Consider the following 19,018-nt stretch of genomic DNA (forward strand, 5'->3'; position numbering starts at 1 on the left):
TTGCCTGTAATTGCCTGCTGAAGCGCTAAAAATAGCTGCTTTTTGGAAACAGGAGAAGCTTTCACTGTTGAAAAAGTGACAGTAACAGCTATCTACTATTAGCAAACAACTTTCTTTCCAAAAACTGAAGGACACGGGGAGAAAAATCGTTTCTTTTCATACTTCACTGCAAGATGTGGACAGAATATAGAGCAAAAAGTACCTCCTGTCCCACAAGTACATTGTGTTAGTAAGCCTGATCCTGTGCATAAATACTTTGTGTGAACTTCATCAGTATCACCGTCTCCAGTTACAGAACTTAAACTAGAGCAGATTATCAAAACATTACAGGAACTAAAGTAATTCCCAAGTATGATCATTAATCACCCGTGCAAAGTCTAATCGCATACTGAGCTCTCTTCATTGTTCCATTAAGACAGGTACTTTATCTTAATTAGAGCTACTGCTTCAAAAATTAACACTAAAACCAATTTAAAATATCCTACTGGAACAAACATTCTCTCACCTCCTAACTTCACTCAACTTCTTTGATCTGGAAAAAAAAGCATGAAAGACTGGTCAGATTTCTAACTATTCCCATCGTTAGATATTTGTACTTTTTTTTCTTCTAGAAGTACTTTTACTGATTATTTCTATATATAGAAAGTCTCAGGGGTAAGTCTTCTTTGTGCTTCATGCTATACTAGCATTTGCAGACAGACCTGGAAAATTTGATCTAAATTTTTACATATTTACTCTTCTAAGCCATTTTTTAACTTCCTGTGGTGAAGACAAATGTAAATGTGATGTAATGATACTTCACATTTGCTGTCTTGTAGAAACACATCAGGTAGAACAACAGCCACAAAAAATATTATCACTTCCTCCCATCTCAGTGAGGGGAATATCAGAGTTTAAGAGACACAATACACACAAAAACATCACATCAGCTGCCAAATCAAATAGCTGCTTCTTACTGAAACAGAAATCAGTGATGTCAATTTAAGGCATTTTCTTAGTCCCACTGGTAATACCGCAGACAAGATTAGTAAACCTACGGAAGCACCTTCTACCAGGAAATTCCATCAGGATACTTTTGTATCCCTGTTAGCAACAGAAAAAACAATGATCTGGAAAAATAATGCCTGCAGGAACAAGAAGTAGATAGCACACGCTTTTTAGGTGTATGAAGAGGAGGTGAGAAACAAGGTCTGTCATATCAAAAAATGAGTAAAACTAATCATTCAACAATGTGACCGTTTCAATTTTCAATCAAACTGCATGCATTATTGAAATATTACTTGTAATCAGCAAGCCAGAATTTCACAAACTTATTCTTTACTTTGGTAGTGAACAGTTTAAATGCAGCAAAATGAGAGATCAACCATTCATTTTGACAACAAAATTTTTAAGCAAAAATCATAGTCTTGAGACTTTTCAGAAAATTTGTATGGTAGCAAAAACTAGGACCAGTCAGGAAGGCTCTAAGGGGCCATACTGCATTACATAGTACAGAACTAATTTCAGAATCGTTTTCCTTTGTGAGAATAAAGTTACACCAAATGTATGTTATGTTCTAGAGAAGCAAACCAACCCATAGAGATTTTGTTAACAGAAAGAAGTGAGGTATCAAGGAGGATTATTTTAACTAAAAGGGATAAATTCAAGATGGATTCCTGAGTACTTTTAAGTTGATGGGTGTGTTCCCACCAATATTCTCATAACAGAGATGAGGGAGGAAAAGAAATAGAGAAGAAAACTTCAGCTTTGGTAACCAGGGAGATAGATACCAGACATATAAACCTCAGAATTTTATGTGTCTAAATCTTCAATGTAAGTTTTCTTGAGAGAAAGTCTCAATATGTTTACCAGGAATTTTCATCTTGGTTTTGTATACCTTCTATCTGTGTGTGGTACAAAGGAGTACTGATGCTACTAACTCACCCTAATAGCATTTGAAACATTGCTGGATTTCAAGTCCTTAAAAAAAGTAAAAGCAGTTGATTTCTTGCAATGAATGTGGGAAAAGGGGTAGTGAACAATAAATCTAAGGTACAGCCTCTATGTAAAAAAGCCAGCAGATGTTCATTGTTAAGCAATACACCTGGCAGCAGCTGCCTACCAATCAGCATATCTGTTCCCAGTGAGGGGCAAAATGAATGTGGGGATTTCTTATGGACAAATCTTTGAGAAATCAAGTTTCATTAGTTTTGCTGCTGACAGAGTAACCTGTTAAAAGGGTTCAGAGTGTTAACAGTATCTTTTACTAAGTTGATCAGCCACAAAAGACTAATAGAGTATGTGCATACAGCAAGATGTAGGAACAGTTCCTAATGGGATTCAAAACCCTGTGCCCTGCACTTTTAATCTTAGGCTATATCTGATTATTTTTATATGCAGCCCAAAATAGAGGGACAGAAACACTGAAAAAATTGGGTTGGAAGGGACAGGATCATAATGGCCAGGGATATCTTCTAGTAGACCAGAGTTTCTCAGAGCCCCAGCCTGACCTAACCTTAACATCCTTCCAGGGATGGGGCATCCTCACCTTCTCTGGGCAACCTGTGCTAGTGCCTCACCAACCTCACAGTAAAGAATTTCTTCCCTATGTCAATCTATACCTACCTTATTTGAATTTAAAACTTGTTGGCCTGTCACCACAGGCCTTGGTAGAAAGTCCCTCTCCATCTTCCTTGTAGGCCCCCTTTAATTACTTACAAGGCTGAAATAAGGTCTCCAGAGCCTTCCCTTCTCTAGACTGAACAACTCCAACTCTCTCAGCCTATCTACAGCCAGCCCTCTGATCAATTTAGTGACCCTCCTCTGGACTTGCTCCAGTAGATCCAGTCTTTCCTGTCCCAGGACCCTAGAGCTGGATGCAGCACTCCAGGTAGGGTTTCATAAGAGCAGAGGGGCAGAATCACCTCCTTCAACTTGCTGGCCACACTGCTTTGGATGCAGCCCAGGACACTGTTGGCTTTCTGGGCTGCAAGTGCACATTTACAGTTCATGTCCAATTTTCCAGAATGGACAGTACCATACTTAACCCTTCTTAAATCCACGAAAATCTACTCTTTGATTTGGGTTTCATGAAACTCTCGTAAGCTACGCATCCTGTTTCTGACTAACTCCTACTTTCTGTTAAATTACACTGGAAGAATTCTTGCTTATCTTGCATGGGCATATTAATCCATTCTCTTAGGACTGCAGTTACTCCAAGTTGCTGCCATTATGTTTGCACAATGTAACTTGATGTTTAAAATCTCAGAAAATTGCCCCAGCTGCTTATCAGAGACAGCAATGTGGGCCCATGTGCTCATTTAGATGGCTAAGCCAGACTCAGTCTGTATGACGCCTATACTGTGACTCATCACCTACTTTCTCAAGAGAGGAATGACTACTGTGCTGCAAATGTAGTCAGGACTGCAGAATATTTCCTCTGTTGCCTTGCAACTGTCTATACTGATTCCTCAAAGGAGAAATAGATCTTTGCATTTGGGTCCTGTTTGTTGTAACTATCATTCTAACTGACTGGACTTACTTGCGTATAATGAGCAATAAGGAAGGTAAGATGCAAGTCCTAAGTTGTTGTGTAACAAAGCCTTACCTTTCCAAATATACCCACTTCAAAAGATCTCAGCATCTCCTACGTTCCCTACAATGCAGCTCAATATAAATAGGTGGAAGTTTTATTTCACAAGTAAATAGATAATGAACTGATACTTCTAACAGTAGGAAACTAAAGTGATTAATGCAGTAAAACTGGAAGGACTGATTTGGTAAAACTTTGGGTTTATATTGATACAGATGAGAAAAAAAAGATACAGCACATTATCAAACAGTAGTTTAAAGGCATATGAATTTAGATGCAACAGCCTACATAGAAATCTCAAAGTCCAGGCAGAGATAAAGTGCATGCAGATGAAGTAGGCCATTCACATTTTTAAGATGTCTTTCAAAGAGCTATATATGACCTCTTAATCGATTTTCTCTTCTTGAAAATTGTCTGCATCTTCCATGTAATCTTCAAGATCATTGTATCTCTGTGAATGAAACAAAATTTGTATAATTTATCAATATTCAATAACTGTATTATGTACAGACTGCTTTTTCTTGTTCAACACATGACCAAGCATGTCAATAACAATTTAGAAGCTATATCTAAAAGCATACTACATGCAATTGTACTACAAACTGTCTTAAAATAGTTCATGAAGTGGTTCTGAATAATTCAAAGTACTTCAGTGTAAACAGAATCCTAAAATATTCTTGCTGTGCCTCATGTACATCTTTCCCATCTTTCTAAGTTACAGCTCAAGTTTGTTGTGTTGCTGCTTTCAAATGGAACAGGGGCCTGCCCACCACAGCCCAGAGATCACACAGCTGTCAAAAAGCTTCATGTCAAAAGCTGATGGAAACTCTGTGTGAGCACAGCAGCACAGCACTGTTTGAAATGCTGGGTCAGCAGAAATGGGGGAATGGTTGAGCTGAGTTGTGTTATTGATGACTGGTAATTCAGAACTGATCCATTAAATCAGACATTTTATCTGAACTTTTATCTGCTTGGAAAAGGATACAGGAAATAACCAAGTCATACCTTCTGAATCCACCCACTCTCTTCTAAGTGGCTGAAAAGCCGCTCTACTGTGTCTTTGACTGGTTCATCCTCAACACCATCCAGTTCAGCAACAGAGCTGCAACCCATGTACAACTTGTACTTGAAGTGCTTCAAGTTGTGATAAACTCTTGTACGATTTGCACACACCACGCCAACCTTCAAAACCTAGGCCAGAACGAACAAATCATTCTCTCTGACAGAACTATGGTTATCTTTACAATACACAGAATTGGTGAGCTAATCTAGTAAGATTTAACCAGTCAGTCCAGGAAATTTTTTTGAATAATGAAATAAACAGAATGACACTACGTGCATAAAATTAGCACACACCCATGTAGTTTTCACAGCTACAGCACAAGGATTTTTGAGCAAGCAGGCAGGCAGCAAGTCCAAGCAATGGCAGCTTATCAGTGCAGTCTTCTTGCAAACACAGTCTTGTTTGTAATTGATTGTACCTTTCCTATCTCATTGTGGAACTTTGTTACAAAATCACTAACACTTTAGACAACCATCATATTGTGAAAGCAGAGGAAGAGGAATTATTTGTTTACTTTTGCTTACTATGTAAGTACTTCCTAGGTAGATAAAATACCAATTTTAACATTTTGTAGACTGAAAAATATTCAATATTTCTTCAAGAAAGATATATAAACACATATAGACATATGCTTCAAAGCATCTACTTAATAAATGGAGAGGTTGAATTTCAAAAAAATAAAGTCTGAACTTGAAGTTTTACACAATACAAATGTTAATCTGCAACTGTCTGGAAGGAATAGCTAAACCATAATGCTGCAGAAAATAAAGCCTCTGCATCTCCCAGTTATTACCAGTTTTACTTCCACGATTTCCAGGCAGAAAAGATGGAACTGTCTTATTTCACAGTTTTCTTTACAGCAGTATTTATAGTCAAACAAATGGTAAATGTGCCTGTTACTACATGATCAGAGCATGGATTAGAATAGATCTGTTATAATCTATCAGCACTACCATGAAAACACTGAGTAATATATTGGTTACAAGAACCTTTGGCTATCCTAAGTGTTCACTAAAGAGTATGTGACATTGGAGGTGCAAGGAGGGAGCAAGACTCAACTTTCACCTGTGTTTAAGCGCATCCTGCATTTCACAAGGGTATGTTTTGCTCCACGTCTACCAGAACAGTACTTCCAATAGATACAATGGCAAGTCAGAAGAAGATTCTATCCTCTGTAAATGACCCACAGGCACACTGATTGCTACTCCAACCCATGGAGACAAAGCCTATCAGGTAAGAAATCTACCTGGCTGGCTTTTGGAAGTCAAGTTTTCTAAAAAGCAACATAATTAATACACATGTAAAGTAACTGATTTAGTTTTTCTGAAAAAAACCCCTCATCAGTTTATCCTCCAAGAACAGCATTGTTTTGGACTGATGACTTGTCACACCTTTGCATAACAAGTATGTAAATGGCTGAAGTTCTCTGCATTGGTAATGCAAGCTGCAACTGTATTGCTGTTTTAGATTACACACACACACACACACACATATATGTATAAGAATCAACCAAATTTTAAGTTGCAAAATTATTTCTTCTGAGCCACAACAGTGCTACCTTTTATTTCTAATAATCTGAATACTCTCAAATTACAATAAAGTTTTAATTAATGCTTGCAACCCACATTTTCAGGGAGCTTTTCTGAATGCATGACCAAATGTTTGCATCTGTGAGCAGTTCCCTATAGCGGCCGGGTTGGGGTCTGTGGCTCAGACCCAGGAAGCCGTGACGGATCCAGAGAGAGCGCCCCACAAGGGACAGTCTTCCAGAGGTCTGCGGCGTTCCCTCGGCCGCCGGGGATGCCTCTGCAGAAAGGCTGCCTGTCTCAGCAGGCTGTCAGCCCTTTAGTGATTCAGCAAGAGTGATTTCAGCTCTTGTTCTGCGAAGCAGAGCCCAGGCTGGACCGGGAGGAGAGACGGGAGGCTCGTAGAGCAGTTCCGCATGAGGCAGCTTTATCAGCCTGCACCCCGCGAAGGGGAGGCCAGGGACGAGCTCTCCAGTCTCAAAGGGGGAGAAGGGTAGATCTTATAGGGGTACAAGGGTGGGTGTGAGAGGGTAGAAGCCAATGGGTTACAAGGAATCTACATAGGGTCTCCCAGAGGATCATGGTTCTTGTTTTCTCTCACCCTCACCGAAGAGAGCTGCCTTCTCCAAGGGGATGCTGCTGGGAGGTTATGCAATCTCCTTATCAGCAGGCCTCCCTCCAGGGCAGGGACTGGGCATACCCCACAGTTCCCCAAAACACCTGACCTACTTGTGCAATCTAGCACTAGCTCTTATCTGCTGACAATAACAGAAAAATGTACTTATAAAGATTAAACAAAATTTATACGTATTAGTTATGTATTTTCTTAACTATATGAATATATCTCAATTCCTTAAATATATTAACCAGCAGCTCAGTGGATATCACCAGGCATAATATCAGTTAAGTCAAAAGAGACACACTTACTTAAAAGAACTTTTGATCTGACCTACAGTAAATGGTTATTAACTGAAATGTTAAACATTTTGAGATAAAAAATGCCTGTATTTTAATTCTCTACTGATCATGTACATGTTGTACCTATACACAGCTCCATTTTCTAGTATCCCCAAAACTGAAAAACTAAGGCTTGTGTTTGGTGGTGCAGGTGCTTCTGAAGTGCAAGACCTACCAACCAATACTGAGCCTTGATTAATTCACATTTCCAAAAGCACCATTTCAAATACTGCAGCAATGAAGAACTGAGCTCCAGTGTTTCGTAGAGCATTGCACAACTTTTCAAGTATCCCAAGCAATCCCAAGCAATGAGGTGTGGCATTTGGAACATTATGTGATATAAAATAAGAGATACCATCTTGCATCAAACTGATGGACCATTTTTTCCCCCTGTGACAACAGCTAGCAGGAGACATTTAGGAAGTTAGTATAAGATCCAGCACAAACATTAGGATGATCAGAAGATTACCACACATTTTCTGGCAGTCAAGAGTTTGTCTGTCTCATCCCAACTATCATGTTCCACAGTGTGAAAGAACCTTCCCTAAGAACCTGTCTAATCCATTTTGGGACCCAATACTATTTTTCCCTTCCAAAATATCCTGTGGCAGCGAGTTTCATATCTTATTTATGTGCAAGGTAGAGAAATGCCAAAGGCAAATAGCTAAATAACGTATAAATGTAACTATGTATTGTGTTTTTAAGCAAGATAGTCAGTCTAAAAATACAATGCTATTTCAGAATGCAGCTTTGGAAAGAATCTCAGTACTGTACTTACTCTAATTTTTTCCCCTCACAGTTCTCAGTCCCTCTGTGTTAATGCTTAACTTATCTACCCAAACTGGCCCTATCAGCCAAAGTTGTGTTAAATCACTTTGTATGGAATGTAGCAGCATGGTTGGACAATAGCACAACACGTAGTGACTGAATCCATATCCTCTAAGCATGTTTATAAACAGAACACCATGACTGAGAGTAGGAAACAGTTTATAATCCAGGTTACATAAGGAGCAAGGAAGTGTGGGGGACACCTATCTCTAAACCTTGCAATTCTCCCTGACCATGGGGAAATGAGAATTGGCACCTACACAGTGAACAATCACTGCAAGCCTAAGCAAAACTGGAACAGCTGTTTCTCCTCTCTTTCTACTGGCAAAGCAGAATACTTCAGAGATGAGAGAAAAGGAAAGTTTTATGCAGAAGAAGGAGGTTGGAGGTCTGGTTTTGTTCTCTTCACATCTACTTTTCTCATGTATTTTCAAACAAATCTATAGAAAGTAGTCCAACTATGTGTTTCTGTTCAATTTGGTCTGTCAGTGCTGAACTGCCTTCTCTATCAGTCAATTAAGTTTGTGAAATTGCAGTTTTATGTAGCTCTGTGAGCCTCTTTTTCTTTTATTTTTTTTTTCTAAATTGGCAGGACAAGTTGATCAATGCATTGCCAGCAGAGCTTTAAAGACAACTTGAGAATACTACTTTTAGCAGTCTAAACTGCAGGTCACTATAAGAACACAAATGTTGCATTACAAGACACTACCAAAAATGACTGGAAAGTGCTCTATTACTCTCTCTCCCAAGTCTGTTTAACAGCCACTGAGCTATACTGAGCAGGCACATAGTAGACATGTCCCCAGATGCTGGTGTACACAGGGTAAAAAAAGCTCCTAAGCTGAAGGGGACAAAATTGAACTAGCAAGTGAGTTCGATATTCTGTACGATACTTCAAGTTTTTTCCAAAGTGAAAAATAAACAATACTTTATGCAGGACAACATTTGGTCAGCAGTGAGGGAATTGCTACTGTTATTTCCACAGTTAAGTTGGAAGTTAAGTAAAGATTAAACTCTGCTAGTTCACTAATTATTTCTGGTTAGGTAAGGCACACACTTCCCATGAAAACTGGAGTATTTTTAAATCAGTCATCTGTACGTAAGGAAGAATGACTGTACGACAGACTGTAGCATCAGTGCTGGGATGATTGCAGAGGACTTAACTGTTTTCCTGTAATAAACAGGATTAAAAGGGGAAAAACTGCTGGAAAAGCCTAGCTTTCTTGACTATCATGCACATACATACTTTTCAAAACAGAGTATCAGCAACTGCTGCTTAGAAGGGTCTGTAACATAAGAAAAACTCTGGCACGGATTTTTAAGCTCCTGCATTACATGGATGTATGTATATTACATGTATGTATGATAACAAAATGATAATCATAGCGACACCTCTCAAATCTGTAAGCTAAAGAATTTGCAAACCTCCAAGCAATACAGGCTTGAGGTTCAGTAAGGTATACGCCCTGTTTGACAAGGGCTTCGCTTTATTTTTACTTAAGAAATCCTATTACACCTCATTACCAAAAATACTGAAAAAACTCCTTGTTCTGAAACTTTTTTTTATTTTCAACAAATACTGTGAGGCACTTCAGCTGTATTCAAAAATTCTTTTACACTCACAAATAAAGTACCATCTGTGTCTCCTGAAAGGGAAGAAAGGCAGAACTTGGATCTCAGCTTGGTAAATAACTGCAGCAATATTTTAGTCTTGACAAATCATGTGCTTTGAATTTATCATAAGAAGTCATGAATTGCATTACTGAAGGTCATATGCATACCTAATCATAACAATTATGTGTAGCTGTAAATTTGAAGGGAAGATCTGTAAATATTAGAAACACCCAGGTTCTTAAGACTCAAGGTTTTCAAAAGGCTCAGCTGTGAAATAAAATTATATTAGGCTATTATTAATTATTTTAGGTGACTGCTCAAGTCACCTAAAATGACTGCCTAATGGAACGTTATGTAACAACATGAAAGATGCCTTTTACTCAAAAAAAATGTAATTTAATCCAAAATGTTCTAGAAGGGACAATTGAGGGAGAAACAGATGCAAGACTACTTAAATGGAAGCGTTCTCTAGTTTGGACAAGTAGCTCTGATAATGCAGTAATGGGGAAAAGGCTGTAACAAAATGCATTGATGTAGGTAGGAACAAGTCTTCTTGAAAGGAGATCAGCAACTTCAAGTGTCAATGCATCTGAGATGCCAAGATACTTTGTCCTGAGTGAATAGCTACGTGGCAAATAGCAGATGTGGGAAAAAACCTGAAGAATGAAGCAGTAAATTCTGACTAGGTTGCACTTGGACTGTTAGGATGACCATTGCACTGTTTCACTCAGTGTTTGAACCTAAAGCAAACAAGAGCTGTTGGAGTGCACGTGGACCCTCCAAGTGCTAGAGGCAGAGCAGGCACAGAATTAGCAAACCTAGCGACCCAACGCAGAACAAACTTTACTCGCAACAAAATAGAAAACACAATCATTCAATGGTGATGATTGTCGATCATACAGAAGTTACTTTTACAAAGTTTCTGAGAGCTAATCAAAGCAAGATTCCTGCTGGGAAAGTCTTAAGGGCACTATAGGCACACAAAGGTAAAGGGCTTTTTCATTAAGGGATAACAGCACACGGGTCATTGTGATGCAAGCAAAACCAAAGGTCATAGAAAAACATTTGACTTCTTTTCTTGATAAAAGTTGGATTTATTTGAGGATAATTTTCATTACCTGTTTCCCAACATATAAGAAAGTGGGAAGGGGAGAGGCAGGCAGAGGGGAATGCCTCCATTCATGTTTTCAAGTTTTATAGGAACTTCCTTCATAATTATGAAGCTAAATCCAAGTCTATACTCCTCCAAATCATTCCTCGTATTTAAAAATTAATAGGGCTTAGACATGGAAAAACAATAGCCTAACACTTGCATCTAGAATTATAGACTAGATGTGTTGATAAGTGATTTTCTGTAATACTACATAAAGCTTAAAAATCAGAGTGCTGGTTTGAAATTACCTGTTTATCATCTGACATGAAGTCATCCACTTCCAAAGTTTTACTATTATAAAGCCTTCCAGAGAGCAACACATTGAACTTACAACACCGCTTCATTTCACAGGCCTGACAAGACATATTTTTTGTATCTTTTAAGCTTATGCGAACATCTGGGTAACAATCCACACGCTCCTGAAAAAACAGAGTCCAAATAACATTAAAGAATCTCTGTCAACTGAACAGTGCCTCCAACAGGCTGCTGAGTACTCTGTACTCACACACAATTAGTCCAAGAGAAATGAAAGAGATTCAAATCTCCATTATTACAGTGATTATTAGATCATCACACCTATCACACTAATACCCTTCTAGTAATATACATACAGTGACTAATTACTCTATACTGACTTAATTTTTTGTAGTAGTAATAGTAGTAGAAGGTTCACAATGAACATACTGTTTACCGTTTTGTGGGAGGAGGGAAAATTTTTGTTATAACATTTAGCAAGTGACAAAAAAAATCCTCAAAAGTCATCTGCTGAAGTTAGCAGGAGACACATTCAGGTAGCTGAGAAGAGATTCTGTTCTGCTAGGTGAATGTTTCTCTGGTTATAAACACGTAAAATATTTCTGATATTTATATAAGCATTAAAACAAATTATGTAAGTCAAAGAACAATAGTTTCTATTAAAAAGCATATATAATTATAGTGATTGTTGCACCTTTACAGAGACTTACAGCATTAAAATTATTTGGAGGCCATTTCAGCATTTAAAGTGGAATCTACACACCTTGTATCGATCTTTCCAGCGACTTCTACAGATTAAGTTCTCAAGACGTGGCTGAATGAAGCGGTCGTCCAAATAATGAAGTGAGAGCAGCATATCCTGTGCATATTTCTTCTGTCTTGTTCCATCTGTTCAGTGAGAATCATTACTAATTTGCTGAGCACCCTATGTTGTACAAGTTTCTTTAGAAAAAAATTTCAAGAACATTATGCTTCTTTATACTAAGAACTATGAATGATTTTACTAAACTATTATTCAATACATTTGTTACTGTTATCCATAAAAGTGATCCATGCAATCCATGCATCTTGATAAAGGGATCTATTTTATCATTTTAAAAGCGGTACATAAATAAACTCTACAATCAAGTCAAAAGCTCTCATCCCAAATCGAGATCCATTCATTCAGTTCCATTTAAAATAATGGAAAAGGAGGAAGCATGTGGGGGAATGTCTTTTTGACCAATCTGTTTAATTTGTTCATAATGTAAAACGGAATCCATGAAAACAAACTCCTCTGAGCTACTTCAGAGCAGAAATTTTGACAATTCTCTTTGTCACTTATAGAAGAGCACAGAGAAACTGACCTTTACTTCAGCAGCACTGGCCAGATGAGTTGAGTTAGACAGCGTAAGTACTTCCAAATACTTACTCAAGCAAAATAAATTAAAAAGCACAAGCATGTGTAAAACTACCACTATTTCACTACTGTTTCCCAATACATACTGGACTCCAGGAATTAAACAGGTCTTCCCTAGATGCAGGGAAATGCACACTGTCCTGGAACTTCAGTCTGTACAGATAGAAAACTTAGTTCAGCTACCTTCCCATGTCTTCTAGCAAAGCTGTTATCCAAAAAAAAGCAGACCTGAGAAGGACCACTGGCTATCTACCTTTCTACATAAAAGTAGTTGTCATTATAGCCACCATAATTGCAATTAACTGTTTGTCCATATTCACTTTACACACACATCTGCAGTATGAGATTGAAGAGGCTGTGCTAGACCACAAAACAAAATCCCTCCCAATAAAAAGCAAGTGTGAACTCCAATACTATAGTAGCTGCTCTTGAGTCAAAACTAATGAAGAGATTCACTTCCATTAACTCAGAACAATCCGTTCTATGTTATAAAAATACAATTTTGTATTTGCTAGGCTATGTTCATACAAGGTTCACCTACAACCTCCAGCTCACCCGCAGAGCTCATTTACTTCCAGCAACTTGGCAGTAAGTTGTTACATTTTATAGAGCAGATGCCATTTGAAATAGAAGGAAGCTATTACAACATCAATCTGACAGTGTTTACTTATTACTTTCCATAAGCTTGTTTTTACTTGTTGAAACAAACCAAACCAAACACCTGAAAGAACTAGCAGTGGTAGAAGAAAGACATTTTCAGCTCTAAGTGTATATGGCCTTTATTCTGAGGTCTGTGGGATACTTCAGTTTCTCCATTCCCTCTCAGTTAGATGACACCAAAACCTCCACTCTTTGGCACTTTACTGACTCCTTCCACAATCTGACACTGAGTCCTCTCCTTAATTCCTGAGAAAAAAAGCTGCGAAGCACAAGAGACTTTAACAAACCAGCTGACCTTGCAATGTTTTCATTGAGATACCTGCTTCGAAACTAATTTGGTTTTCATGCTGGAAAGGTTACTACTGATTAGTAACACAGAAACACATTCCTACATCTCAAGAAGGCATTTTAAGCCTTCTGTGCTAAAGATTTAAGTCTACACATTTTTCCAAGATTACTGTATCATTTTCAGATAAGAGTCCCCTCTGCACTCCCCCATCAAAGTTAGATAGCAGGAAAACCACAGATTTCAGGACCCTAATCAGGAGAAACACCTTTCCCTAGAATAAATGGCTTTGTACAACTTTGAATGAATTATTACATTATTTAATGCAATTTACTTACCATATAATGAGCTCAGAAAAGTGTCATCAATTGCATTTATGAGGAACGCCTTTACTATTCTTTTGAAGTGTACATAATGATCACAGCGAGATACTGGGAAGAAAGCAATACAACCAAAATTTACCAAAAGAAGGGGGGTAAAAAAAAAAAGTAAGCCATTTTAGAAGTCCTGTAAGAATTCTTCTTCTCCAGTATTGTAAATTTAAAATTTTAAAGTTATTTAAATATAGAATTAGAAATAATTTCAATGTACAACATCCACACTCATAGGATTTTGCCTTTAAATTGTGCTTCTCATCCCAATGATCCTACAGAATTTTAGCACCCTAAAGACACGTGCTTAAAGCAAGAAGAGTCCACAGTAAGAGCTACAAACACTAAGAGAAGTGAATAATGTGTTCTGTGAATATCATGGGTTTTTTGCTTGCATTTTGTTTGTTTTGTTCATTTTTTTTCTTTCTTTCAAATACAGTTCTCCTGAGGTCTTCACTGGGGAAAAAATACCACAAATGCTTGTGACTACCTACACTAGCACTGACTGTGCAGTCATACATACCTGCTTCTGAACAACAAAATATGGAATAACTCGCATAAAGTTCTGTTTCAAGTCTCTCTGCTCAATCCAGAAACTGGTTTTTGTAAAAGAACAACTTGAAGAGTTTTCTTGCTGTATGTAATTTGGCCGAGATTGGCCAATGAAGTCAGAAACCCCTCCAGACTTCTGGTCCCAAGTCTTACCACCACAGAATAAAAATACATTAAAAAACCCCCAAAAAACCAACCGAATAAAAAATCCAAAAAACAAAATCCCAAGCCGCAAACTCATGGCAAGAACAGAATTTGGACACATTAACATAGCTGCTTTTAGCATAAACCACAAGATCGTAGGATGGAGGATGATGCTTTCAGGTCTCCACAGGAATGAATGCATCATAGGCAGCCTACTTCATCCTAAATCAGACCAACTTAAAAAAAATTTGTGCAATAAGGTTGCCCTTCCTCCCCCCCAGCTTACACCCTCTCTTTAGTTAGATACCAAAAGACTGTAAAAGTTTACTGTGGAAATCAGAATGCTTTCACAATAAATTGAAGCCTTTTAGGTATATGCTTTTAACTATCATATTCTATTCCTCAGCACTTGTATTCAGCCCGTGAATTTTTATTACAGTACTATGAGCAAGTTATACATAAAGAATTATCACTAATTCTGATCTTACACTGTGGGATGTACTGTGCCAGCAGCTCGCTGTTTGATGGATTTGGCTGCTTTTGATGTGGCTGATTTTCACTCTTCACATGCTCTGTGTTGTCATTATCATCGTCATCATCGTCTTCCTCTACTATAAAATCTTTCATGCTGCCACTGTCAGTTTCACTACCTTCTGATGGTGTGGGGGGCAACTGACAGAGTGGTTCCTCTTCCATTTCTGCTTCACTATTAGAATCCTAATTAAATTTTTAAAAGTACTTCAAACACAAGAATTTTCAGCATTTGCACAGACAAAATACTCACACACCAGCTAAGATTTTTGACCATCTAATAACACCATTTGTTCAATTAACAAGAAAGCATGCATTTCCAAAAAATACTTCATTCTGTGCTAGATGACAATTACTTTCAGCTTTAAATTAGCTATTTCCATGTACCTCTCTTCAGTCTACTTCTAAGAATTAAGCTAACATGAAATCTCCAAGATACTTCAGCAGGTATTCTGCTTCCTGATAAAAATAATTTGATAGATTTTCAGAAGTCAATCTTGTTATCTAATTAATGTGACTATTAAAATATTACAGAACTACTCATTTGTCATGCATTCCAACCCAAAAACCCCCACTGATGTGCATCGCTTAACTCTTCCTCACATTAAATATTTTCTCCAATTAAATTTTAAAGATAAAACCCAGACCTCACAATTTGCACTGCTGCAGGATCTCCGAGCTGTGCTTTGTCTTGCAAGTTCTTCCAATTTTGCAAGCACTTGCTGTTTCCTATTACTAGAAACATTCTCTGTAGGGCATGTTTTATCAGGCTGCTGTTTTTCAGAACTCTCATCGTCATCTATTATACAGCGGCGTTTGGCAGAAACCTTTCTAACAAGTATGTCACTGTCCTCACTTTCATCGCTGTCATACATGACAGAGGTGCTCGACCTCTTACGCTTCCCAGGCACAACGCACTCATCGTCACCATCTTCTGTTACTTCCCCACTGTGGCCTTTCTCCTCCTGGTCTGAAAGGCTGATCTCCACAGCCGTTTGGTCTTTTTCATCTGTTTCACTTTCTGATGTGGTAGACTCTTCCACCTCCTCAGAGGTGGCTGACGATTCGTCATTGCTGTCCAGCAGTATGAGCTCCCTTCTAGTGCGTCTCCAATCGACTCGGGATTTGGATGACGGCAGTTCTGTCTCTGCTGTCTTACTTCTTGTTTCGTATCTTTTGACAGCTGGTTTCATCCCCATCGGAAGGCTGCAGCAACACACCAAAATATAAACCGGCAGAACAAAGCACTTATTACACAAAGGGGAGAAAAAAAAGAATACATGAGCATACGTATTTTGCTCCACACGCTTATGATTTAGCAGTACCGTTAAGAGACAGAGGCGGAAACCAGCACCAAACAAAACTCAGCACGCACAGTAACTTCTCGAGAGGCTACACCTTACTCCAAACACGCAGAAGCGCCCGCGCCCAGCGTGGCTGAACTCAATGAATGAGGCACCGCTACCGCTCCCACCGCCGCCTCCCGGCACCGCGCGGCTCCAGGGCCGTTGTGGGCCCGTTCCGTTCCGTTCCGTTCCGATCCGTTCCGTTCCGTTCCGATCCGTTCCGATCCGATCCGTTCCGTTCCGTTCCGTTCCGTTCCGTTCCGTTCCGTTCCGTTCCGTGCCGGGACACGCCGCTTCGCGCCCCACCGTCACCGCCCGCCGCTTCCCGCCGCGCCGCCCCAGCCGCCGAGCGCCGGCTCCCGCCCCTCCACGGCCTCGCGCGTTCCGATTGGCCGCCGCGCCTGTCACTCATCCCGCCGCGATGTTTACGGAAGTGCTGTCACGGCGCGGTGGGGGTCGGGAGGAGGGTTATGTTTGACTTGGCGCGCAGTGGGTGGCGAATGGTGGCAGGTTCGAGACCCGCCTCGGCGCTCTCCGGCGCCTCACCCGGAGGTTTCGGGCAGCGCAGTCGTGTGGTAGTTTAGTTCTTTGTGCCCGTCCTAGGTGCATTCCCGAAAAAAGTCTGCGTGGGCTTGTGGGGTACGGCACCTCCTCAGCAGGGCTGGCAGGGCTCGCCGCTGGTCTGAGGCGCCCCCGCCGCAGCAGCTTCCACAGCAGCCCTGGGAGCAAACCCCGGGCTTGTGAGGCGTGGCTGAGGGAGCTGGGGGTGTTGAACCTGGAGAAAAGGAGGCTCGGGGGGCCCTTATCGTTCTCGACAACTGCCTGAAAGGAGGGCGCAGCAAGGATAGGACGAGAGGAAATGGCCTCGAGTTGCGCCAGGGGAGGTTTAGGTCGTACATCAGGAAAAAATTTCTTCCCTGAAAGGATAGTCAAGCACTGGAACAGGCTGCTCAGGGAAGTCCTGGAGTTACCGCCCCTGGAAACATTCAGAAGCCGTGTGGATACAGCACCTGAGGATAGGTTTTAGCGGTGAACAGTGTTGGCGCTGGGCCGGGGGTGGGGCTTGATGACCTCAGAGGTCTTTCCAGCCTTAGCGATTCTATGGTTCTGTGAATAAGGAGCTTCTGCTGGTTTTCTGCATATCTTTGAATAGGATGCTGGATTCTGTTCAGAGCTAATAAACTTACAGGTAGATGCATTTTAGTAACAAGATTCATGTCTTAAATTTTCTCTGCTTTGCTTGGTCTGTGGCAGAAAGCTGCTGTTACCTTGGAACTCATTCTGCTGACATATTGTACTGCTTTAACAAGATCTTATAATTGCTTGCATATCTTTCTTTAAAAATAGCTGCTAACAAAACCACAAGGAGAGGAAATCCTGGAAAGGAAAGACAGTTATTTCTCCTCTTATTTACATAATGAATTTGATATGGTGAAGAAGTGTGCACAGGTGGGTTGATTTCCCACCAAAATGTTTATATTGAAAGAATTATAATGGTTATAATTAAAGGATTGTGTTGCATTAAGTGATTTATAGTCCTGGGCTGACATTTCTTTTAATTACTTCAAGTTTAAAGTCAGTACGTGAATTTTCACATAAATAAACGGATCCGAGTTTGTTCATGATTTATCATTTCCTCCAAAGTGTGGTGGAACTTAACATTTCAGAGTGCTGCTCTGTCCCTGGTCGCCATGGCATTTCTTGCTTCCAACGTCGCCACCTTGTGACAAAAGGCATGAAGGAATCCTGGTAGTTTTACTCCTGTAGTACGGCAGACGGAAATAACGTAATTACAGTGAAAATATTGTACGTAACTGAAGTAAATATATAGTAAATACTTTTTTTCCCCTACTTTAATGACATGAAGAGTTTCAATTATGAACACTGGCTTCTGAAGGACAGCAAAAAATTTTTACTATTCACAGTGCTTATATCCTGATTCTTCTGATGATTTTTTCAGGTGAGCCCCAGTCCCAGGGAAATCTACAGCATGTGGTCATGTCTGTCCTTAGATTTTAGTAGCAGATTTCAGTCAAGAGACAGAAGTTTCCCAAACAGACCAATTTTCCTCAAAACTCGTCTCTAAATATCTTAATATGTTCTGCACACACTAAGCAAACTCATTTGTCTCATAAAAAATAAATGCAGTTGATTTCCTTGTGTACCATAGCGTTCTTCCTGAGCTTGTGCAGTTACTATGCCGTGTGATGGCGACAGCATCTCCCCAGTACAGAGTTTTATATTTTACTGGGGTATTCCAGTCCCATATGGTTTTAGATAACAGAGAAATTATTATTTTGAAACCTTTATTTTAAGTTGTAGCCCCTTCTATTGCTGGCTGCTTTAGCCCCTGAGTAGTTGCTCTGCTGCTTTCCAACTGGTCTGTTAGCTGTCTGGCTGCTGCTGTGTTCACACTGCAGTTTCTCTGGAGCTTTAGCTCTTCTGGGGTTCAGTGGTGTACAGGGTTATATGAACATTCCTTCCATAAAACAGACCCTTCCTGCTTGGGGTATTCTCCTTTCCCTAAGGTAAGCAATGGGAAGCTCAGAGCCCGCAGTTCCCAGGGACTGTTTCCTGCAGCAGTGCAGCAGTTGCAAATGCCCCATGACTCCCAGGCATACTGAGCATTAGGCTGGCTCATGCCCAAATAGTAGTGCTGGAATTTACCAGAAAAAAGAAAAAAAACCCACAAAACAAATAAAACAACTTTAAAAGCTCTTTTTAATTTTTAAACTTATGGAGAGGTTCAGCCTGGCTGGAAC

General features: G+C 39.7%; 1 protein-coding gene across 4 annotated transcripts; it reads right to left on the reverse strand.

The window, feature by feature from the left end:
- On the reverse strand, window positions 1-16,533 carry CCDC82 (coiled-coil domain containing 82). Of its 4 annotated transcripts, none has more exons than XM_082278734.1 (8): window positions 16,376-16,533; window positions 15,558-16,116; window positions 14,868-15,096; window positions 13,651-13,743; window positions 11,731-11,855; window positions 10,961-11,131; window positions 4,577-4,762; window positions 1-4,022 (listed from the first exon to the last, which is right to left on the reverse strand). In XM_082278734.1, the coding sequence occupies exons 2-8, from the start codon at window positions 16,107-16,109 to the stop codon at window positions 3,957-3,959; spliced, it is 1,422 nt and encodes a 473-aa protein (XP_082134860.1). In that variant the 5' UTR covers window positions 16,110-16,116; window positions 16,376-16,533; the 3' UTR covers window positions 1-3,956. The 4 variants fall into 4 exon arrangements, with proteins under 4 accessions (XP_082134860.1, XP_082134858.1, XP_082134859.1 ...); XM_082278732.1 differs by having other exon boundaries at window positions 16,309-16,533; XM_082278733.1 differs by having other exon boundaries at window positions 16,286-16,533.
- Window positions 16,534-19,018: the final 2,485 nt, after the last annotated feature.

The sequence above is a fragment of the Coloeus monedula genome, assembly GCF_965178545.1.
Source record: "Coloeus monedula genome assembly, chromosome: 3".
Classification (NCBI taxonomy): domain Eukaryota; kingdom Metazoa; phylum Chordata; class Aves; order Passeriformes; family Corvidae; genus Coloeus; species Coloeus monedula.